The 25612-nt window shown below is 41.3% G+C and overlaps 1 protein-coding gene across 1 annotated transcript in view; it reads right to left on the bottom strand.

Moving 5' to 3' along the window:
• The window catches only part of LOC133348754 (dynein axonemal heavy chain 10-like), a 105660-nt gene that overhangs the window by 17544 nt on the left and 62504 nt on the right, over positions 1 to 25612 (bottom strand). The window contains 27 exon segments of the mRNA XM_061561713.1: positions 509 to 692; positions 1380 to 1534; positions 2064 to 2218; positions 2366 to 2470; positions 3291 to 3564; positions 5470 to 5699; positions 8022 to 8301; positions 11535 to 11682; positions 12394 to 12615; positions 13202 to 13419; positions 13852 to 13982; positions 15635 to 15816; positions 16478 to 16652; positions 17137 to 17298; positions 17961 to 18158; positions 18754 to 18834; positions 18966 to 19169; positions 19298 to 19469; positions 21171 to 21362; positions 22236 to 22403; positions 22552 to 22645; positions 23288 to 23460; positions 23886 to 24146; positions 24291 to 24443; positions 24533 to 24678; positions 24787 to 24906; positions 25148 to 25364. Coding sequence (XP_061417697.1) covers positions 509 to 692; positions 1380 to 1534; positions 2064 to 2218; positions 2366 to 2470; positions 3291 to 3564; positions 5470 to 5699; positions 8022 to 8301; positions 11535 to 11682; positions 12394 to 12615; positions 13202 to 13419; positions 13852 to 13982; positions 15635 to 15816; positions 16478 to 16652; positions 17137 to 17298; positions 17961 to 18158; positions 18754 to 18834; positions 18966 to 19169; positions 19298 to 19469; positions 21171 to 21362; positions 22236 to 22403; positions 22552 to 22645; positions 23288 to 23460; positions 23886 to 24146; positions 24291 to 24443; positions 24533 to 24678; positions 24787 to 24906; positions 25148 to 25364 — 4800 coding nt within the window.

Genomic DNA, 25612 nt, shown 5'->3' with positions numbered 1-25612 from the left:
CATCCGAAATGAGTGACCTATGATGCTAACTGTGAATGGGCCTTGGCCCCATGCGGACTCCCTGGGACTCGTTTGTGTTGTTCTGGCCTCACCGGCTGTCCCAGGGGGACGTTGTTGGTAATGGACTCTGGTGCAATCGCATTCAGATGGTATGTAACCTGAAATTGTAATTGTAAAAATCTAAGTGGTACTATGTACTGCATGTGCTGGGCATTGTGATGCTTGTTTGTCATCTTGCACAACCAAACTGTAAGGTTATAAGATGGCTCACAGGTGGCAATACAAGTCAGGTTGTTGACCTATCCATACATATTTATGTTGGGGTTATAGCCTCCTATGTGAGGGTTTTCTCCAGGGGATCCAGTTCACCTCACAAGTGTAAAAAAAACATTGAAAGACTACACTTATTATTCTGTTTTTAAAAATGCAATTAACCAGCCATTCATCAATGCTTCTCTCTTGGGAGGCTAGGGAAACATCATTCGCACTTTCTAAAACAGGAAACCACCTTCTCCTGGCCTTGGCCCATGGCAAGGATCCGCAGGTGCTTCCTGGTGAAGCCCAACTGCTCTGCCAGCTTCTTCAAGTCACTGGCGGGGTTAGCACCAGGGCTCAGAATGAATATGACGGGCGACGCGGAGCTGCTCTGGTCAAAAACATTCCTCATGTTGACGACGGGTGGCTGCACGTACCTGCAGCACAGACGTGAAAGAGACAACATTCGACCACCTCTGTGTAACAAGCAACTCTGCATGTACTGGTGACACCTTGATAACGGCCCAAGTTGATTTTTATGTCCAGGTGTCTTTGAGGTTAGCGTGACTGCCACTCGATCCAGAGATCGGCAGTTCAAATATCGAGCTTGTGATAACGCTGCAGGGTTATCATGAGATACGTGTGAGAACATATCCAACTGAGTCGTGCAGTGATTCCAGAACACAGCTCGTAATTGGAAGGTTCTGCGGTTAAAATCCTGGTGGAGGTTGACACAAGCCCTCTGTCCTTCTGGAATCAATTCAATCAGTACCACTTTGTAGAATGTCAACAGTGGTTGTTCTACGGATAGACTCAACTCTTTGATAGTAATTTGGAGATTTTAGCACTTATCCATGGAGGGAAAACAGGCAATTAACTTACTACATCTGTTTCAGCAAGAAATTTACATTCACTGATATTAACAATGCTATTTTTCAAAATTCCTACAATCATTAACTTAACATATATAGGATGCTTTACTCCAAGTTATATAAACTAGAAGACACCTTTAGAAACAGTACTGCACCAAGACGATACTTGGTGTATGGGTAACAATGCTGATGCTGCAATGCAAGTTTGATTTTAGGTGTATCTGCAATGTGGCTTGGCGTGCGTAGGCTCACTTCTCGCCCATGGTAATAGTGACATAGTCAGTAATGGCACGGATCATCCGGTCCACGCGGAAACAGCGTAGGTGCAGCAGACGCTGGAACGCTGTCAGGCTATTCTTGTGCTCACAAGGGATTGTCGCCTGTTCCGGGGCATCCAGATCAAACCACTGATGTGCAAATGGCACGTGCATAGGAGGGTTAGACACAACAGTGCCACAAACATAATAACTGCACATGCAGTGCAAAGCTGGGTTCACATCATGAGGGCAGATTGTACAGATGCTATTGCTATAAATATAGCACTTTAAATAAATAAACAAGCAAGGCTTTCATCCTAAGAGCAGACAACACAACATTTAAGATTATTCATTATAACGCTGTGAAGTGCCATGGCATTCAGGACTTACTAAATAAATAAATGCAAATCCTTATTTGCTGACCATGAAACTCTTTATTACTAGTCACCAAAATGAAAATGCCCTTGACCCTTGTTGACATTATGAATATGCACTTCAAAGTGCTTGTGACACTTGCTTGTGATAAGAAACTATTTCAAGACCAGCATTTACAATTCTTGGAAATGCAAAATGAGCATCGTTCAGATGCACTCATTTCTCAAACCGCGCTACTGACAAAAACAACTAAACGAAATGTAATGTGGAAAGCTTGTCAGATAATGCGTAAGCTTATACTCACAGCCTTCCAGTCCACTTCGTGTGTCTCAATATCCCCTGGAAGATTCGAAAAAGCCTCAGGGGACACTTCTGCTAATTGCACCACGTCCTCCCAGCCCTGGTCAGGGATCCAACCAAATGGCTTCTGCCTTTTACTCCTCTCCTGGGATATGTTTCCTGCAGGGTACATTTAATAATGTAAAGTTCTGCACTATTTATACCACACATGTTAATCTTAGGTAATATTACACCATTTAATGTTTTTAACAATTAAAAAAAAGTCACAGATTTTACTCAGACTCAGGCGATAATTAAATGTTGTACCTTTCAGGAAGAAATCCAACTCTCTCTGAGGCACCTGACCGCCTGCCTGCTGAATCTTGAGAGTCATATTAAATGAGAATGGCAACTTGTGTTTTTCAAACAGCCCTGTGAAACATTTGACAAACTTCAAAACCATGATTTATACAGCTAGGAAATAAAAAAAAAAAATTTGATGGCAAACAACACTAAACCAGTAGAGCAATCACAGTTGCTCTTTGGAAACTGGAAAAATATCATAAAACACATGGACATAATAAAATGAAAACTCGATTGGCGGTAGGATTAATGATTTTTACGATGTTTTTAAGTTAGTGTTTAGCCTAGAGAGAGTATGATACATTAAGCAATGAGAATGGCCCAAGTGATCAAGACCAATTTTAGACTCAATTAAAACCAAGTGGGCAAATCTGTACAAGATTTTGTGTAAACATAAAAATAATTCATAACATTGTGGATTAAAAATAGAGTATGTTAACACACCTGGCATGGACAAATTCCTTTGTGAATCTACTGCTGGATGAAGGCTAGTCAAGGAGGTCGTTTGACCTTATTCCACCACGTTTGTCAGTGCGGGTTAATGAAGAGGAGGCCAATGCAAAGTTTGAATATCACTTGCTGGCAATATTAGCCATGGCCGGAAATCAAACTCAAGTAGACAGGTTTGTATCACAATGCGCAAAACACAGCACCAATGTTGCACCACTTAAAATGTATATACGCTCTATCTTTAGCATTCAAGATGATTTATGGATGGTAAAGAATACTCGTTTTAAATTCAGGTCATTTTCTGATCACACTCAATAATGCAAACTATATTTGCTATGTTTTACATATTTTTCAAGTGAGGATTTAAATTCCAAAGGGGTCTCAACGTAGGTATACTGTAATTTAATTTATCAAAGTCCCTATCAGGCGTGGGATGTACCTGTACAACCATAGTTGTAGACTCTGTAAGTCAGTGCATCCATAATGTTTTGCAGGCGCACGCCGAGGTTGCTGTCTGGGATTGAGTGGCGCAGAGAAAACCTGAAGACTCGCAGGAAGGAGGAGAGCGAGTACTGGTACATCCTGTTTATGAGGGCCATTTCTGACAGGCCGAAGAAAAGAATTGCTCCACGTTGAGCAGCAGGGCGATACCTGTTGCGCAGGATGTCAATGTCCACAGTCGTTTGCTCTGCCAGGGCCAGTTTCTCGGAGACCTGCCACAAGGTGATGATCACACATTGCACTTGTGCACTCTTTGATAATGCTCAAGTAGCCAACCCTTAAAGTTGACTTGATACCGCGTGCAAAAGGCATAATGACCACAAGGAATATTGTGATTCTAAAGCCAATCAGCCATACTTTTAGCAAATAGCAAGAAAAATATGACATTTAGTAGGACCCAAAGAAGCTCAATGTGGCCTGGGATTCAGAGAAATAATAGCCGGAATCAATTTGGATCAAGTCAATATAGTGAGTGGAGCTAAGCCTTCAATCACTACAACACAGGGTGAGTACAGTATTCACAAGCTTTACTCTCTACATGTATCGTTTGTCACCCTTCCATCTCCACTCTATACACCTCTCCTCTCTCTCGCTTGAGTGCATTTATTTCCTGCCTCTTCGATCTGATCTGAATACACCTTCTATATCCAACAAATGCATCTCTATCCTATTGTTTCTTTTAAATGCATCTCTTCTAACATGTCTCTCATATATTTATTATATCTCTCATTTCGTATGTCTCAGAGAAATGTATCTCTCTTTTACAATAGATCTAATATCTGCTCTAAAATGAATCTCTTTCGTATCTTATCCCTTTTCTATCTTGTCTCAATAAATCTCCTTGATCTCATCTGAATTAATTTCTCCTATAATCTCCCCTATCACTTAAGGATACATGAGAAGCACAAGAGACACGATAGACATAAATAAAACACGAGAGAGACTAAGAGGCATGAGAGAAACAAGCACGACACAATAGAGAAATTATAATTGAGAAACGTTGAAAAACACGAGCAGAGACACGATGAGAAAGACATGAACGACAGATGTGAGCAGGATACGAGAGAGACAAGAGAGGGACACGTGGTGTGAGACGACAGAAACGAGGCAATAGACACGGATGTAGAGGGAGCCAAACACCTATCTGTGCCAAGGAGGTCGTGTCATAATGTGAGGATACGGAGGAGACTGTGGAAGAGGTCAGTCTCGATAGGGGTTAATGTTAGGGCTCATGGTACATTGATTTTTTTTGTTTTGGTGTATTTGATAAAAGCACAATTTAGTTGATATGTAAAGTATTGGGATAATCGAGTTAAAACGATCTTGATAAAGCATTTAATTGAATATGTGAATTACGTTTCAACCCAAAGCTTTAGCAATCATCATCAGTGTTACGCTGTGCTCATATCTACTGGTGATCCTGTGCGAGTGGTGTAAATTAAACATATCTATGATGGAGATCAGCCTCTCCTTAGAACAACCACTGTTCTACTGACCTATTAATTGACTCAAAAAAGAGCTGATGTACTGAGTCGACTCCTCACTCCAAATTTAACTCACAACCTTCCAATTGTGAGCAACAATGTCACTCTGCCACCCAGCCTAACACCCAATCAGGCACATGCTATATGCAATTGAATGTAAGAGATTGAACACGACGCCTATATACAGTATTTGAAGTTGTCATGTTCTCCCCGTGGTTGCGTGGATTTTTCTGCGGTCCTCCTGTTTTTTCCTCCACATTTAGAATCAACATGCGTTTAGAATATTTGGCTGCTATAAATTTCCACATGATAAGCCATTTCTTTGAGCTATCATTTGTGGCCAGGTTGCTTCTAAAAAAGATCTATATAGCTCAGTGGGCCTTACCTGGTAAAATAAAAAATAGTTTAGTTTAAATGTGGAAAGGTGAACTGTGATACAGTGTGAGGACTACAGTACCCTTCTGTTCTTTGTGTAATTCTGCAATCTTGAGGTGATCGATATTTTACAGGCAGTTGGCTACATACTTGCAAATTTAAGTTATCGTTATAAAACCCTCGTGTTGATGATTTGTATTAGTGCTGTCCCAGATGACTATGACTTTGTGTTGGAGCAAGTTGAGCAATGCGGTGCACCTCGGTGGCTTTGGCCTTGGTCTCATCGAGCGTCTGCACTAGCTGTGCGTTGTCCAGCATGTTCCCTGTGGACGTGATGAGCTCACGGAGGAGCGAGTTCTCCAGCTCCTTTAGCAGCTTCTTGCTGGAGCTGGTCTCCTGGACGAGGCGCTCACGCTGCTCCTCCAGCTCCTTCCGCTCAAAGTCCACGATCACTCCAAGCAGTTGATCTTCCAGACCCTTCATCGTCACTGACTCACAAACATGTGCACGAGCTCGTTTCAGCTTCACAAAATCACACGTGTAGGGTGATGCTCAGTGGTAGAGGGAGGCGCTGGTGGGCTCTGCACTTTTTCAAAAGAAGAACAATTAATTTCTCCCGGTCTTCTGAGATCTCGTTTGGCTTACACACCACTGTTAACGCTCTACATGTCCGCGCACTGGCGGAGCCAGTGGGGTGGGGTGGCACGTGCTCCCCCAATGATCCGATTGAAATCCCTAATTTCGATCGGATCATTGGGGTTTATTAGTAATAAATCGGGATTTTGCGACCCCCACTGCCACTGTGTAGCATATTATTTTGTGCCAGGGACTCTATGAGATGATAGGACAATAGTCTGCGTCCATAATTGGCAATAAGTAACGGTAAAGCAGTTATAAGTAACTCACAGAATTGTGCACAGTTTATTATACAGTACCAGACTTCCCGGAAGGCAAACACCCTTCAGCGAGCGCGATGCCGATCATACACAGTTCAAATTCGATCCTCGATCGATTGCTGTGCCATACGCATCGAATAAAAAGCAAGGGACAAGTCTTTACTTACTAACAACTCCTCTATCATTTTTAATTGCTAGAGGGGTGCCCCCCATACCTGAAAATCCTGGCTCCGCCATTGTGTCCGCGAGCAAATTTGACTTTTATCAAAATTCTTTGCGCTTCGTGGGCCCTCTAGTGTTCGTGGAGGGCTCTCGCTTGTGGCAGTCAACATGCGCGCCATTCTAAATGACTACTCATGAGACTCTCAAAGTCGAAACTAGTCCAAGATGTCTCTGCCTAAACAAGTGCTGCTGGAATACATAAACTAAATGCTATGTCGTGAGATAGATGCTCATCTGTTGATATTAATCTATTATGTATGTATGTTGAACTTATTTCGCACCGTACGTAGCCAACCATGCTAATCGGAGGTGCGGGGGAAGGACAACAAACTAAAAACAAAAAGCAGTTTTAAAGAAATGAGTTTTCATTCTAGATTTAAAAGTGAATAGCTCCAGTGGCTTCCTAATATCGGAAGAGCATTCCAGACGGCCGCAGAAATACATCTGAAAGTGCGATGTCGTGACCATATTTTTCAATGACTCGCCAAAAGCCGCTGCGAGGATGACCGCAGCTCGCGTGATGGTTTACGTTCCTTGACGAGATCAGCAAGGTATTGTGGTTCATTTGTGGCAAGCACTTTGTGTGTAATGAGTGCGACCTTATAATGTTCAGTAACCGGAAGCCAATGCCACAATTATATGGTGAAGAGTTGTGAATGTTTTGTTGACTAAAAGCACATTATTCTGGTTGCAGAGAAGGTATAAAGGAAGATTTTAGCTGTTAAAGCATTCCATGTAAAATTATGCGATTGTTCAAGAATGTGCATGAAGGCACTCAGATTTGTATGCAGTTAACAGAGACCTTAACATGTAGGCAAGGTGACGTGTTTGGTATTTATCACCCACACTGTTGAATCTTGTGATCGATGTTGTGCTCATTTTATATGATGACGAATATACAGGTTGTTAGGGTTGGGTTTTCTGCGTCTTCATCCAAGGTGTCAATAGAAATTGAGAATGTGTAGGCAATAGAGAGATTCATGTATTTAGCTATTAGTATGCATTATGCAGCGTGTTGTGAGGTCAAGAGATGTATGGCGTTTGCAAGATCGTTTTTTAATGGGCTACACAAACCAGTTTGAAAGAGTAGAGAGATAAATTAGTTTTTTAAATATGGGTGTTTGAGGAAGGAGTAATGTTGTTTTACTGTTAGGGCCCCTGGGCCAGTGAGCTGGACTTTAACAAAACAACTCAAAAGATATTTGTTTCCCATATGCATATACATGTGTGTGGAGTATTCGAGGAATTTAATTACAGGTTGCGTTAACTTGTAAGTTTGTAATAGATTGTGAAAATAAAGTTTCGCAAAAAAAATCAGGTTGTGACAAGTTGGGCACATGCATCAGATGCAGGAGGGCAGGTTACCGATCAAGGCATTAAAGTACCTAGGGGTCAGATGGTGGGGTATTGTAATAGTTGACATTAAAGGCTGGGTACTGAGTGTGTAAGAATTTGGCATGAAGCAGAAAGAAGATAATTTTAGTGGGATGTGCTGGCATTTTGAGCATGAATTTTACAAATATAGGATTTTACTTGTTACTCTGGGATTTCATTTGCACACAGTAGCCTATTATGCACCTTGGGCAGTCTTTAACATCCACTTTAATCAGAAATGTTTACAGCAAACTGCAATGTTCTTGTAAATACCTCTTCTAAAAGGAACCTTCAGGTCATTTACAGCAGTTTTCCCACCTGTGTAGTTGATGACCATGGTTTTGCTGTAGACTGATGGTGAGTACTTGGGGTTTGCAAGCTTGGTGTTGAGATAGAGCCTAAAATTGGGATCAAAGTCCACTTCCTTGTCCCCGAGGACAATGAACTGGCGTCCCTGCTGCACTTGGACATTCCGCGTGATCACGTTGTCCACCACGGGGTCAATAAACTCATCCACGTCTTCGAAGAGGCATGGGAAGCCGTACTTGAGGGCAAACTCCAAATGGTTCAGGAAATCTGGCTTGTTGAATGATGTCACCTGCATGATTAACAGCAAACAAATCAGTAAAAAAAATCCACGTTTACATTTTTTTATGTATTAAAAAGCAAAGCTATAGCCAGACACATCTGTCAAGGTGTGCAATGTACCATCATCGTTCAACTACGTGGCTGCAATACTAATGAATGATAATATTCTACAAGGGCTATAAAACTGAAATTTGTCATATAGTTTAGTTTATTCTTATCTCCAGAAACATCCAAAATACAACATATTTTCATGCAGGCAAGACAGTCACAAAGGTAGAAAACCAGGTGACCAACTATGGGGTATGCAGCGAATACGATGCATAGGAGCCCAGTCGGCCACAAGGAGACCCCGAATCAACAGATAAACAAGTAAGAAATGTTAAGAAAATTTATTTTTAAAAATATTACAACAATCTTACCTATAAAAGTACATTTTTGTCTGTCTGTCTGTGTGTCTGTCTGTGTGGACACACCTTGTGACGCATTTAACTCACAAACTGCTGGCTTTACGTTTCAAATCGCAATTTCTTTTTCCCATCCGTCAAATGTAAAGTAGTTAAATTAACTATTTACTACTATTTATTATATTACTATGCTGAGCGCATGCTGAGCGCGCGTCAAGGCACGCATCTGCGCATGCGCAAGAACGCTATCTCGTGGTTCCCCGAGCAACGCACATACGCGATCAGTGGGGGCGGGGGAAAATTATCATTCGCGTTAAAAATGATAAAAAAATACAGACAACGCCAAGGTAAATTCTTCACAGTGTGATGTCCTCTTCTCCCTCCACCTCAATGTGTGCAGTTACTACTATAGAGTCAGGGAGATGGTGGGTAGCAGCCCAGTCCTAGCCTACCAAGGTGCCACCTCGGCCGGCTGAGCAATCTTGGCAAGGCCGGAGGCTCTCCACGGGACTAGGCCTCACCACGGCACTTTGTATAGTTTGTAGATACTGCTATAGAGTCGATATATACTATTATAGAGTCGGTAGATACGACTATAGAGTCAGTAGATACATCTACAGTCAGTAGATACTACTATAGTCAGTATATTCTGCTGCAGAGTTGGTCGATATGACTATAGAATCAGTAGTTACTACTAGTCAGTGGATACTACTATAGAGTCCATAGATACGACTATATATTCAGTAGATACTACTATAGTCAGTAGTAGATACTACTACGGTGAGTAGATACTACTATAGAGTCAGTACATACTACTGTATAGTTAGTAGATACTACTACTGTCAGTAGATACTACTATGGTCAGTAAATACCCATTCTGGCAATTTGCCCGATGATGCTGGATGCAATTACCAGCGAAACGTCGTACTCAAATTGTAAATGTTGTGGTCTCGCGCTTCAACACACCGGTGGGCTAAAGCAGTGAACTATTTTGTCTTTTGTCAACGTGACACTTTTTTACTGATTGGCCGTGTCGGGTGGTGGAGGGTTACGACACATTTATAAATAACGCGATCTAAACCCAAAAACGTTGATTATGAATAATATTGGTCGCGAAAGCCTACGTGTTAAATACTACTAAAGTCAGTGGATACTACTATAGTCAGTATATACTGCTGCAGAGTAGGTAGATATGACTATAGAGTAAGTAGAGACTGCTATAGTCAGCAAATACTGCTATAGAGTTAGCAGATACTGCTATAGAGTGAGCAGATACTACTGTAGAGTTAGTAGTTACTACTTTAGAGTCGGTAGATACTACTGTAGAGTCAGTAGATACTACATTAAGGTCAGTAGTTACTACTACAGTCAATAGTAACTATTATACAGTCAGTCGCTACGACTGTGCTCAGTAGATAACTACTGTACAGTCAGTAGATAAAACCACAGTCATCAGATACTACTATAGAGTCAATAGATACTACTGTAGAGTCAGTAGATACTACTGTAGAGCCAGATACTACTATAGAGTCACTAGATACTACTCACTCTATTGTATGTAGGGTGTATAAGTATATATGCCTACGGGGGGGGGTAAAAATATTTTTGAAGGGGGGGGAGGTCGACAATTTTCGGAAACCTTTTAGATCAACTATTTACCCACCACTTTCTATTACTTTTTGATTCAGGACTTCTGCAAGCCTCTTATAATTTTGTTTACGGACAAATTGACAAACGGAATGCCGGGCTTTCACAATAGCTTCGTATTAAGAGAAGTTTTAAAATATATTTGTCCCCCGGGTAATGCCAGGTACTTCCCGCTAGTTAACTATAAATGGCAAAAACTGAAAAAATATTTCTGAAAAACACGCACACAGCGTAAAATATAGTAGCGCTACTGCTGGTGTTTGTTATTGACATTCACGTGAAAGCAAGACGCATGATAACTTAAGTGTAAGTATTGTATCATTAAATATTTGTATTAATACTGTCACCGTGAGACTGTCTTCCTCTAAACCCAATACACAGTGCAACTAAAATTATATAAATATATAGTTATTACCTACATATTATTGTATACGGCTTAAAAACATCCGCAGCTATTTCAGTAAAAGTGAGTCGGCAGAGAGGAGGGGGCCCCCAGTTGTATCTCACATACCCCCGTTGAAATAGGCAGTTGTGCCAATGTAGACAGCCGAAAAACAAACATTACTGAAAAAATATGAACCATGTGAAGGCACATACATATAAGGACAACCGTAGGGTTGACGTAATTGAAAGAAGGCAAACAAATGGAAATCAAAACTAAATATTTTTTAAATAGGGCATTTATTGAAGGTGGACCAGAAGAAAATGATAATATAGAGAGGTGAGCGATAGCAGGTTGGTGTGCTTATCGAAATTGAATAAGAGAATGAAAATCAGCAGGCCAGTGTGCCTAAAGAGTAAAGTTTTCAAGTGTATTACATGCTATGATATGGATTGGAAACAGACACTCACAAAGAAAATGGAACAAAAGCTCAAAAGGAAACTGTGTGGAGATATTGGTGCTGGAAATTATATTGAAATAAAAAAAGATCAACACATGTATCATAATAATAACATGAGCTTGAGCAGGACACATAGCTATATTAAATGGTGATTGAGGCACAAGACTAGTGATGAGATGAGAGTCAAAAGAGGGATCACATCTGAGAGGATGACCACCACCAAATATCGTGACGTGAGATGCTGTTGCTGCCACCAATAATGTTTACAAGTGAGAAGATCACTCTGTGACGCGACGCATGCTGCAAGATTTGATCCTATTACTCGTGTACATGATATAAATCTGACTTGCCCTCATTTGGTTCTTCTCTTCCTTTCTCTTGATCCATTTGAGCGCCTGCTGCTGGGGATCGATACAGAGCGGCGTGCGGTAGGCCTGCACCGTCAGGATTCCATTCTGCACGGACATCTCATCTGATGGGAGGCCCTCTGAGCGCCATCTGGGGACAAAAGTGTTTGTTGCATTTGCACGCTCATGTCTCTAGTGTGGTGGGGTAATAAACTCCATTTAAAGTTTTGCAGTTTCAGAGAACACGTGTAAGTAGATTAATACTGTCATTAAAATTCAATAGAAATATAAACTTTTCAGAGACTGCAACAATGTATGGAATGCATTGTTGCATGTTTGACGAAGCCACTGCCATCACAATTCTATTTAGCTAGGATAGCCATGCCAAGTGCTGAAATACTTTTTCAGGGAGGTTCACAGCTAGGAATATTTATCCAATTGCTTTTAAAACATTGTACGTAGAGGAGTTAAGTGGAGTGCTCATAATGGGGCCACACGTTTCAGTAAAGCATATTCAAACTCCACACAATAGCTGTACTGTCTTCAACACGATTACTTGCGATTTTTTATTATATTCATGTACAATTTCACATTAGTTTCCAGTGTTATTGTTATTGTGATGTGTTACTGATGCTTTATTTAACCTGGAGACATTTGAAATCAAACTTGTGATTTAAGCGAGGACACCATTGCGAATAAAACCACATTTCCAGTTGTCTCAACAGATTGTTTTTACTTGTCTCACAATTGTGTGCAGTTACTTACATTCAACTGCTACTAACTTTGTTAAAGGTGTACTATGGTGCTGTGGTGATGCCGGATGCAAACCACTTCTGCGATACTGAAATCGGCTTTCCCTTGCCTGCTTATCTCCACGTCGTCAGAGAGCAGAGCCTCGAGGCGGAAGGGCTGGCTCAGAGGGATGTTTCGCAACAGGATGTCGCTCTGCCACTCCTCGTATACCATGGCGTTGCGGAAGTTCAAGCTGAAGGTGGCTTCGTAGCTGAGGAAGGCCGCGCAGATAAGACAGTCTCCCAGGAGCCTCAGCCGACGTGTCTGGAGCTCGTCCAGTTCCGCAGCCCACCTGTTCGCCAGCATCAGTCATTCATCTCTTCATTTCTTATTCACAATTTTATTCCAATTGTGAGATGAAAAAAATTACATTCACAATATTGAAACTAGCAATGACCTTGTCTAAAGAGAATGGTACTGCAAAATATCACAGAACTACTTAAGTGACTTAAATATATCTTTATCCATAATATGACCACACTTGGAATGATCTACACAGATTATTCATTCCATTTCAATCAGACAATTTTCAAGTCTCAGATCTGAAGGAATCTAAATAAAATAACCATAAATTAACGTGATTTTTTGTGCTGAACCCAGATTCAAACCCAGAGCTTTAGCAATGACTGCTGAGCCACATGGCCACCTCAAATGTTCAACTTTCACTGAACAAATGTTGAAATTGAGTTTTATTCTTGTAACATCCGATTTTGGAGCTGGGAACTCCAAGATTGACCATGAGGGTCACAGTCACAGGGGTCAAATCAAAGGGAAATTTCCTCCATATGAACTCTGCAATTGGAGTGGGAATTATATTTTTATTTTCAATTTTTCGTTTAATTGATATTTCATTCATGTAAACAGCTCTATCAACACACCTGATATTCTCAGAACCAAAGCCAGCAAAAAGTTTGTCCACTGCGATGAGCTGGCGCTCCATGATCTCAGTCTCTGACTGAAGCTGCTGTTTTTCGATCATCGCCTCCTCGTACTTTTTCATCAGTGTCGCCCCCAAGGCTTGCAGTGATGCAAACTCTTGCTGAATTTTGCCCAGTTCCCGTTTACTCTGGTGGTAATTCCGCTCCAGCTTGGCTGCCTGCGTCAACAAACCGTGCAAGGCTACATGTTAGTGGGCACGTATATTTTCAAGTGATTGCTTGTGTTTTAATTAGTATACAATGCAACACGAAGTGGTGCAGTTAGGATTTGCATAGTTTAAAAATGTAATTATTTAAAATCACAGTTGCTACAGGCGCACATGCCTAAAATGCCACTCGGCCAGCAACACACAGTACAATTGAGCATATAAAAAGATATAAAACATGAAGGTAACTTCAGGTGCAGGTGTCACAGTGACAATATCAACACTTAAGGGAGTATGCACGGTTGGCTACGTACGGTGCAAAATAAGATTAACATACATGACCTTTCACCATGAAGTAGTCTCTAACTATATTATGTCAAACACAAATACATGTGAATATATTAATTCTCCAAAAAGCTACAAACTAATTTTGTTTTATGTTACCTTCTCCCGTTTGGGCTTAATGTCACGTGCGACATCGCAGTAGCCCATAACAGCCTCTACAAACTTCAGCATGCCAGCGCCCGCCCTGCTGACGGCCACCATTTCCTCATAGGCTGTCAATTTCATCAAACCTGCAGCAGAATTTACAGAATCATTATGATTAAGAATTGTTTTTTGTTAGACTGTGCAAGTATGAAGCTAAAATGGTGGCGTACTTATATTTACGAAATATAACCCAAAAAACAATTATTAATCATATTAGTCGCAAACCCTACATGTTAAAGAATCATTATGCATTACTTTTTTCAGTGGCTACATATATGCAACAGCAGAGGGAAATTGGTAAGGAAACCCTGCTCACCCTAGCCCAGTCTTACTCCTCAGTGTGGGCCTGCAACTGTAGGTTTCAGTTTTTTTAAAATAATTATTCGGAGCAATGTTACCCATCCTGTGGTACATGTATCTGGAGGTACACGTGTGACATCTCTCAGGGGTACATGAGATAATTTACTTCACGGCGGTAGTCATGTGGGGTATGGTCAAGGGGGCTTACGCAGTGCTGATTTGGGTGTGAAGGGATTCAGCTCACGCTGTGTTCAGCAAAGGTTTCCTTCCTTGTTGATGGCCCACAGGTAACGCAGCCAGTCGTACAGCAGGTAACACACGCTTCCGCAACGCCACATTCAGAACTCCCCTACTTCTCCCTCCCCTTTTATCCCCCGGTCTCCCCTCCTTGCCTGGCAATCATTTCCCAGGGCTTCTGCCGCAGATGATGACGAACAGGCAAGGTGCCTCCATGTTTCCTACACGTGCGTGCACTAGACAATCTAAACTATATACTTATCTCTTGTATGAAATTTGGCGAACCCCTGAGCGTGGGAGCCTAGGCCATCCATGTATGCTCTTAGGGCTCTCTCTTATTTAACATAATTATTTTAAGAAAAACATTCAGAACCAATGTAATAGAGGTTAATTCAGACGTGATGCTAATACATTGATTCAATCCATATACTGTGCGGTAGGTTTGTCACATCATGCAGGGAACCATCATTCCTAGCAAGAGCTGTGATGATGATGTGCATGAGATAACCACTTACAGGATGAGGTGTTGTCTGCAGGGGGCATTGGAGAGGACAAGTTCAAACCTATACTCGTACCATTTACAATTGTTTTTTACACACTTTTATTGAACTCGCCTTGTTGTCTGCTTATATTCTTTGGAATCGTTGACACTTAATATCTTCAGATCTACGAAGCCTAACCAGCTGAAATTTTTCTACAGACTCGTCTCGCGTGACAATTTAAGATTTCATGAAAAAAAAACGGTCCAGGTCCTGCCGATCGTGGGCCTATTCGTGTTTTTGACTTAATTTTAATGAGTACATTTTACCCCCCCCCCCCTTCTGTCACCGGGTTTCTATGGTGCAACCAGGTCCTCATTGAACATTAGTATGTAGGTGTTTTACCTGTACCAAAAAAACGATTTAACCTATCTGTGTGAAACGTGGTGTTCTCCTTTCAGACTATATGTATGGATATTCTCTTGGTCCTCCCACATAAATAATCTGCCAAATGATGTCAAGTATGACTCTATTGAAAATGAGCCTTGAAGACTCAAGGGTCTTTATCAGGTAAACATTTCAAATTATACCAATGTAAGGCCTATTACCATGGCTGCATCCACATAACAATAATTTTTCATAATTTTGTTGCCTGCACTTTGTCAATTTAATATTTTTTTTATTAAATATTTAACTTGTTTAACGTGTCAATGGGACGGTACCTCGGATAGTTTTGACCTGGCTGGGTGTGATAGCGTCACAGTCCATCTCCATGAGTGTGCGCAGGAAACTTGTATCTGACATCATGGACCTGGCAGACTTCCAGCTGATATCCTTATAGGCCTGCATCACCAGAATGCACTCGCACACCGTCTGCACCTGCTTGGGCGGCTTCACAAAAGACCTGTACCACCGACACGCGAGAGGATATTCGGCGATGATCTAGACAAAGATTCCAGTCTCCAGCTAGGTATTATCTGTGAGTATTTTTTTCTGCCAATTGACCATTTTAAGTACACGTATGGTTTACAGTAAATTATATTTCTGAACAATAATTTACTCCATAATAACCCTTAAGATGACAAAGTCATCCAAAATATGAAGCTCGTCCTTTATTGCTCTGCTGTGTGTGACTGAGGCTACGAACTCCAAGCTATGGTCCACGTAACTTTGCACTGCCCAAAATATAATTTTAAAAGCGGCATATTTGAAATTTACCAACTCTCAGACAAAGCAATTGATTGGTTAAATCGCTTACACATTCATCTATAATAGTTTCTCTTCGTTGTCCATATGAAGACAAAAAAATAACGCACCAAAAATATTATATGAAGAAACTCATGGGTATGTGTGCTGTACACATTGAAAAAAGCCTACGTGAAATGTGAAAAAAAGAACATGCTCTCAGTGAGTGTCGGTCAGTTCCATGACTTGTGGTCATTGAGACATTACTGCTGTTACTGCCTCTTTCCATCAGTTATCCCTGTCAGAAGAAGAGTACAAGGCCAACCTAAAGATAACAAATAAAATTAGGATGAGGTGTTGGGCACCAATGTGAGGCATGCCTTATCTCAGTGACGTCTGACTTGTCGAGTTCCTGCAGGGCTTTCCGAGCAGCCTCCAATACAGGCATAGCTGCTGCAAGGGCTTCCTCTGCCTCCTTCTTTTCCTTGGAAATCATCAAGTTCTGATCCTCAATCTCCTGCACCTTCGCCTCTACTAACAGTCTCTTCTCATTCACTGTTGTGATCCACAAACATACAAATTGATTCACAATTTAAATTTCGATTTAAAGCTTTCGTGACTGCAGGGATTCACAATTTGTCTACCGCACTGCTTCTTGCAGACATCACCTTGTTGTTGTGTGCATTCATTGGTCACTCAAAGCTACCAGAAGTCACTACAGCTGATGACCATTTCACCCCAATGGAGATATTCCAATTCACATTCTTCCAAAGTGAAATTTCAGCAAAAACATATTTGAAATATAAGCTTTGCTCCTCAATACATACCCGCGCTTCTGCGGTTGTCTGGCATGCTCTTCCTTCCGATATTAGGAAACAACTGGAGCTATGCACTTTTAAATCTAGATAGAAAACTCATTTCCTTAGAACTGCTTTTTTTGTTTTAGCTGTTTCTCCTTCCCCACCTCCGATTAGCACGTTTGGCTACCTACGGTCCGAAAGAAGCTAAAAATACGTACATACTTGAACTGAGCACTTACCGTCCACAGTACTGGCAACAATCTCCTCCAAGAGCAGCTTACACGCTGTGGACTTTTCGGCTACAATCACCCTCTGGAAGGCCAGCCTCTCGTTCAGCTCCACCAGCTGCACACTGGCCTCCTGCAGCTTTTCTAGCCCAACCTCCAGGCGTCTGGATTGGGCTGCAGTGGGAAATTATACAAAACTCTTACACAACGGCAGCTTTCAGTTAAAAGAGGCCCTCGCATTTAATCAGCACATTTATTCGTGCAAAGCTCTAAGCTGACGTGCATAAAAAAAGTTTTCAGTATATTTTTGGTTTTCAAAGTTCATGGTTAAAATATACATATATTTGAATAGATCTACAATATTACAATGTGTGGCTCTTTCACAAGGAGCTTGTGAAGATAATTATTTTAGTCACATCTTTAGCACACAAATGTGAGCATTTTCATTGAGCGCTATGGGATCCTTAAATATAAATTGGTGAATTAACTAGGCTTTTATACTGTATTAGATACAAGTTTTACTGGCTGGATTTCAGCCTGGATTCCTGTCTGTCTGGATGTCTGGTGAGCAGGTGCGTGATGGTGACATCACCGCGCACATCTGTGTGAAGACGTCACCCGCATCCCACAGCATTGAGCCAGATCCGTGTGTTGCACTGACGTTACGCCTTCCCCCCCCCCACCCTTTATCCTGCCCGTGGATCCCGCACAAATGCGTGGGATATGCTATCATACTTTCATCATACTATCATGCTATATTACACAAAAGTTCGGCTGCCTGGCGGCCAGGAAAGATTATAGTAGTTTAGTTTTTTGTACAGAAATGTGCAGCTCACTCTTTATGGACATGTCCTTTTCCTGAAGCAGCCTTATATAGTTATGGATGAAATCCATAAAATTCTTGGGTGTTACATAATTCTCGCGTCTGAGTTCTTGTTTAAACTTCTCAGTGTAGGATTTCACAGATTTGTGGACCACAACTATGTGGTTGATGAGAGCCTCTGTGTAGTTGCTGGGAATCATGGGGTTCTTTCCTAATGGAATAAAAACTCATCTTTACATAGAATTCTGCTATAAACAATAATCCTTTGAATTTTTTTCAAAATGAGAAAAATTTGTTGCGTTAATTTAGATGCAACATGAGAAATACAAGGAGGCAAAATTCTGGTTATATTCGTTTAAAGGAGAAAGTAAAAACTATCAAATGTAAACAAGTACAGAATGGGCATTCAGAAACAGTAGAATACAGTACAAATAAAATACAAACATGTACTGTATATAGCCATGTGCAAGACAAACATCTCTATAAAATATAAACATATGATCATTTACCTAATACATGACAAAAATGTACATGCAATAGTACTTTGACCATTTAATACTATGCATCTGGGGCTATTTACTCAGTAAAGCATCACTGGATCCTTAAGATGATTTTCAGAGGATCATTTCGAGATATTTGACCAGTCGCTGAGTATTGACATGTAGAAATAAATTGAATGCCCATAGAAAATGAACATAAAATAAAAAACTTGCCAAAAAAACTATTTTTGGTTTTCAGAACTTTAGTTTCTAAGCAGTTACTTTATGTCATAGAAATTCTTAATGTGTATTTGTAAATAATCTTACCTAAAAATGTCTCTGCAACTTCATTTAGTGCATCAATTGGCCATTGAAATAGCCAATTTATACCTGTGTTGTTCACGATACCTGCAAAGTAAAAAGCGTCCACTTTAAAACCTGCTGCAGAAGGGTGCAAATCAACTTAAACACAGGAACCATAATCATATTAATTCCGCAAGTTGCAGCTCAGCAGTAGAAGATTGAGATAATTCACTTGCCAGGGAAGTTTCTACATCTTGTCCTGAGAGTATCTCCGACGGGAGACATGCTCAACACCACGTGGAGATTGCTGGCACTCTTTTCGTTGAAGTACTGCCAGATGCTTGCCTTGGACAGCCCAAAGCCCGCACTCGTTGCCTCGTCCCGAATCTGGTTCACAATATTCTCTCTCTCATCGTCCAAAAATAGTGCTGGCACCACACCTTAAAGGAGGAATCACAAGCATTGTCTTTCGCAATGGACACACTTAACTCGTAGCAATGAACAATTGACTTGAGTCAATGTTTTATTCAACAAACCGAGCAGTAATGTGTCGGTAATGAGCACTGACCACATGTCAGCATGTTGTTGACGATCTCCAAAAAGCTCTCTTTGGCTACATGTGCATCAGTGAACAGGAAGACAATCTTCTTGTTGTCGATGCCTAGTTTTGTGTACAGCACTTTCAAGTCTTCCCGAAAATGCTTTTCTTCATATCCCCGTGTTAGCTTGATCTCAAACATCTGATAAGTACCGCACGTTTACAAAAGAAAATTTTAACACAGGCAGAGTGGATATAAATATGAATATTCATGACAACAAGTTGGGACCCTATCTCCACAACAAAAAATTATGATAAATAAGTCTATTGGGCTATTGGCCAAACTTGACTCATGTTGATCAGCAGCTTTATTTATTTATTTAGGCAAATAAAATATATTCGCATGAACAGAATGTGTTTAATGATATGTTTTGATTATAGCAAGGATAAATTTTGACTTAAAACTTTCGTGACTGCAGGAATTCATATTCTATGGTTCTTTCGGTAAAGTCACGTAGATAGAAAATTTAATAAAAATCTCTCCCCCCCCACCTCTCCCTCTATCACTACCCCCTTCTTTCTCCCTATCTCCCCTCCCCTCTCTCTCTCCCCCTGTCTCTACCCTCCTCTCTCTCCCCCTGTCTCTACCCCCCCCCCCTCTCTCTCTCTCCCCCTGTCTCTACCCTCCTCTCTCTCTCACTCTCCCCCTGTCTCTACCCTCCTTCACTCTCCCCCTATCTCTCCCCCCTCTCTCTACCTCTACCCCTTCTCTTTCCCTTCTCTCTCTCCCTTTGTCTTCTCCTACATTAACATTAGCTGCCCCGCCCATGTTGCTGACACACTTGGACTACGCCGAACGAGCTCAGCACCACGACTCTTGTGCCTCGCCCACTCACAGCTTTAGCTCGTCTATTCATGCTGTTCCACTGCTCTTGCGCCCATTTAAGACCTTTATAAGCAGTTGCAGTTAGAGGCTTGCCCCCCCTTTTTTCTCTCCGCCTGATGACTGCTTGTGTTGCGATCGAAACGTCGCGAGTTTTTTGTTTTTTATATTTTTATTATTTTTATTTTATTTTCTATCTACGTGACTTTACCGAAAGAACCATAGAATATAGCAAGGATATTGCAGTGATCATTCGACTGAAATTCCCCAATATCATTATTGTCTTATAAAGACCCAGAACTCAGTGGGGGTGCAGATTGACCTGTGAATTTGCAAAGGTAAGCTTGAGTAGAGAGTAGAGGGTGAGGCATGAATGTGTATTGAGAGTCAAAGTTGTATTTTCAAGCACAAGGCGAGTGTGCGTCTTTCAACGTGCATGTCTGTGCAAGTGTGAATGTGACATTATTGTGGTGGTGTTCACTGCTCATTGACCTAGAAACTATTTCTGCACTTAGTGCACCACGTCCAGGATACATCTCGCCATGGCTGTGACTAGTCACAGAGCTGACCTCGTTTTCAGTGACACGGAAAATATTCAGCGAGAAATTAAGCCTTGTGTAAACATAACCGTTCACCCTGTCCCCCTCCCACACTCCCAATGAATTTAGAAATTATAAACATGTTTTTATTTTACCAGGTAAGGCCCACTGAGCTATTAGCTTCTTTTTCAGAAGCGACCTGGCCAAAAATGATAACCCAACGAAGTGGCTCATCATGTTAAAATGTATAGCAGCTTAATACTTGATATAGCCTTATCATAATGGTAGAAATTTGAAATTATAATTTCCTTGGTGTAGTTGAAACGTCTCACCTGTTAAATAAATGTTGGTGTGCCCCAGTGGTTGTCATGAGTGAGCGACGATTTGCAAAGCCTCAACATTATATTAATGAGGTCTTTATGCCAGGTGATAGGAATGATGACGATTACCATTGCGAGCATGTGCAGGCAGCACTGTGTACCTCGTAGCCGGCGGTGTAGGCGGCGAGGCGTGTGAGCGAGTGCTTCCCCGAGCCTTCAACCCCGACCAGCAGGCCGTGACCACCGTCAATTCGCAAGATGCGGTGGATGCGTGTCGTGTGCTCCACGGCATAGTCAAACAGGACGAGGTTCATCGCCGTCATATTCTTCTCGTTGTAGTCCTCCAGTACCTCCTTTCAAGGGAATGGCACGCACGTAATGTGGGGTCACAAAAGTTCCTATCCCTCAAAGGAAACTTGTCAAAGCATTTGGTGGTGCTCTTAGCTTTAACATTCTTTAACAATGCAGACTTAGTGTGCATACCTACATTGTTGCACTGCTGTGACATGTATCAGATCTATGCCCCAGGAGTGATTGGCTGGCAGGTCTTTCATGAAGAGGGACAAAGTATTATAGCTGCTACATATTGTGCATCTGGTGGTCCACAGCTGCCAGGTGAGGTCCCCAGTTATAATTTGTATTTCTTATCATAAGGTGTCTCAGTAAATTAGTTTAGGAGACTTGAGATATAACTTCCAGTTTCAGAGTGGTGAATACCCCAACATGTTTCTAAAAATAATCAACGGTGCTACCTATTTCCTAAACTTAAGTAGGTATTTTATAAATATGCATACATTATAAATTTGAATGCATAAGGAAATAAACCATTACATTGCTGGAGTTTTGACAAAACCATCAGAAGATGGTAAAGTTTTGCGATGTTTGTGCGACGTTGAATGGGAGAAAATCAGTTGGACAGAGAGAAAGAGTTACGAGGAAGTCCAGGAGGGTTCAGGACACACCTAATTCAAACAAGTCAAAAGGGGGAAAACGATATGGATTTGGAATGCTGTCAGAGCCGAAGGCTTGCTGAAAGAAGCTCTAGGATCTTAGAAAAAGTCCAATACGTAGAAAAGGAAGGTGCTGCTCGACAACAGGAAGAAACGGGGGCCGTATAGGGAAATTAAAAATAGCGCAAGATCAGATAGTGTGGAGAAAACTTGAATTTAGACCTCCGCATAAGCAGATAAATTAAGAGAGCTGCCAGAGAGAGCCGTCATTTTCACCTGGAGTAGTATCCTTGCTGTATTGTAATCTTTGACGTCCTCGTACACACGGCTCTCAGCCCCTCCCGGTGCTGTATTGTAATCACCAAACAAAATGGGGTCACGTGTTGCGTAGTCCAACTCAGTTGGTAAGTGTTCCGTGATCAGTTCCTGTATACTGCGCTGAACCTGAAAAATGGTGAGGCACGGTGAAATAACCTCCATCTAAAATTAGTAAATTGGCAAACGACTGTAAACGCGCTTTTAATAAACAATGACTAGCAAAATATGATTGTTTATAAATACTGTTTTGTGTTCAAAAGTACACATGACTTACAAGTGCTTGGTCAGTTTTGTTTATAAGCCGGTCATGGAAAACACGAAGGCACTCGTTTCTCCAGACTCTTACAAACTGCGCTTTCATGGTGAATCTGAAACAATAAAAATGTTCAGCACAATTCAACACACCCAAACATGGTTTGGAGCTTAACATATACTCATATAGAGTAATATTTCTCTTGTATGACAAATGTGAAGGACACTTACTTATGAGTAAATTTTGAAATCAGGGAAGTTTTATTGATTTTACGGGTAGGAAATCTCATCTGCTAATATAGTTATCCACCAACACTGTGGGACCCATTCAGAGCAAAACAGCTAAATTATACCAAACTCGTTATGCATGGCCATGAAGGATTGTGGAAAATGCAATAATAAATGAACAGATAATGATGCCTTTCCATATAAAATATATGCAAACATTTTGTCAGTCTATGAACCTATATAGCCTCTGGCAGCACAGAATCACTTAACAGGGTTGACTGCTGATGAGTCAGATAGTCAAAACCAACAAAGAATTTAATTGCTGAAATGAATGCTGCTGAAAAACATTTGTTCAGAAAGTCCAAATGTTGATAGAACAAAAACATGTTTTGAATGCGGAGAGAGATACTTTTTACATCTAATTTTAGTGCATGACAAAGTTGTATCATTTTATGCAAAATGGAATGGAACTTTCAGTGGTTTTTATAAAGTGATCTAACAGCACACATGAACAAAAGACATATGGCCACCTTTCAGGTGTGGTGAGACACAAGCCACTGTAGACTCTGGAGAGGTCTCGCAGATTGAAAATATAATGGAACTTCGAGGGGGTTGGTGGAAGGTTGTGAACGACGTTGTTATACAGCTTGAGCGTGCAAGCAGTAATCTTCTCACACAATGACTGCACCTCGTCTGAAAATGTCTTGGGGTAAAATGGTACGACAGGACACAAAAAAGGTTTATCAACCAGTTCAACATTGTCAAATTGAAATGTGAAAAATCTCAATGATAGTTCACTACCCAGCAAAACTATCTAGCACGAAAACCCTTCCTAGCAGGGCCTGGTCGAGGATGTTTAACCATTTCCTTACTGAATGTTTTCATAAGTGAGAAAAAAAAACATTCCAAGTGAAAATCCAGACATATGAAAGGAGATTGCTCAAAAATCTACCCAGGTTGTAAAACAACCCACTTGCTCTACTGTATTGTGCAGTCTACCCCACTGCCCTGCATCAACACCCCACCCCTCCCATTACAAAGCATTGGGTTACAGGTGCACAAAACCACCACACCGCCGAAACATTTGGGAATCATGGTTAGCTTCATTCGAAGTCCGCTCTGGCTTACCGTTGTGTGGCATTTTAAGATAGAAGCGTAGATATGGTGCAGTGACTCCTCTTTTGGGAAAGTGACAATGAAGGTGGAGACGAGGGACGTAAAGCGCGGGTCCACTTCATTGCGGCCTCCTCCAGCCTTGCCCATCGCAGCCAGGAAGTCCAGGTTTTTCACGTTCTTGTAGTTTATCCCCTGCCCACGGTTGTACATTCCGCCCTTCTCCAACAAAAACTTTAGCAATGCGATTGGCTGCTGTGTTCCATACTCATCCACCTGGCAAGTAAAATATCATTCAAATTAGCAGGGGCTTCTGGAAATGCTGGCACTCACTTCGATGGTATGAAACTTTGCAAGCGGTGAGAGTACAAACAGCATGACTTCAAGCCATGGAATTAAAAGTGCTGTGACAATTCTCACCCGAGGCATGTTCATATCATCTATGAACATGAGCAGTCTCTTGCCCAACGGTGGGCTGAACGTGTCCCTTGTTATTTTTTCGATATTGGCTTCCAAGTTTCGTTGAACATCCATTGATGTGGTGCAAGATGAGAAGGTCATTTTAAGCACAATCTGAAAATAGTAACACATTTTTTTAGTTCTGCTTACAGATGACATAAAAATAGTGTTTTGTTACTATTGTGTTAGAAACGGACCCTTACAGTGGTTTCTTTATTGAGGTCCTTGAGAAAGTTGTGTGTGATGACTGTTTTGGAGGTGCCAGATTCCCCGACCAGCAGCGCAGGGCGTTTAATCTTGACCATCTGCTCGAGAAGCCACGTGATCCGCAAAGTATCCACTGTGGGAACTATTTGAGCAGATGAGAGAAACATACAAAAAACGTAATGACCAGCTGCAAAATGTATCACCAGCTAATTTTGCAAACATAGAGCAGCACGTGAGTCACAGCACTCACCAAGAATGTCGCCGAATCTGACTTCGGGCCTGGGCATGTACTGGGGCACTCGATTGGCCCAGCTCACCCAATGTTTGCTTTCTTCATCAAAATGGAAATCATAGAGCGTAGGGCACTGACCTAACAGAGCAACAGCAACATTCATATGGATTGTGAAGCATCACAAACACGTGACTACAATCGAAGTGGTTTCATTACTGTCAACAGAATAATAAAATTAAACTTTTCAAGACATATCACCAGGTAACATAAAATGGCATTTGTAAACATATTTTTCTAAATTCATTAAGAAATATATTTAACTATGTAACGTGATATAAAGGTCATCAAGATGAACATGAGTGATGAGGCATTGTATTACCAGGAAGTTCATCAGGTCCTACCACTCTGCCTTGCTCAGACACTAGGCGCATGCCTGAGATTTTTTTCACTAATTTGTCAAATCTGATTCTGTCTTCCTCTAGAAGAGTTGCTCCCAGGGAGCAAAAGAGAGCCTCTAGAAAATAACACTCGAGCATTGAGCTGTCTTCTCCAGCCAACTCCAGCAGTGCATCCAGCATCATGCACAGTTGCACAACCTGGGTAGAGATTTATAGCGCAGTGTGGCACATCATCATATTCCAATGCTTTGACATTTTACACCCGATATTCCTAGCCTGTGACCTCCAGGGATGCAGGTATTGAGAAATGTTAAGTTGTTTTTGAGTTTGGAACAATAGTTACATTTTTAAAAGTCTATCATTCGAAGTGAACCAATATTTTTGGACACCCCACATCAGGTGATACAGTTAAAAAAAATATTGCAATGATTAGTTGTTAAATTAAC

The sequence above is a fragment of the Lethenteron reissneri genome, chromosome 28, assembly GCF_015708825.2.
Source record: "Lethenteron reissneri isolate LAM-NWPU_2019-01 chromosome 28, ASM1570882v1, whole genome shotgun sequence".
Taxonomy (NCBI): Eukaryota; Metazoa; Chordata; class Hyperoartia; order Petromyzontiformes; family Petromyzontidae; genus Lethenteron; species Lethenteron reissneri.
The sequence above is the reverse complement of the archived record's forward strand: the minus strand, read 5'-3'. Positions and strand labels throughout refer to the sequence as shown.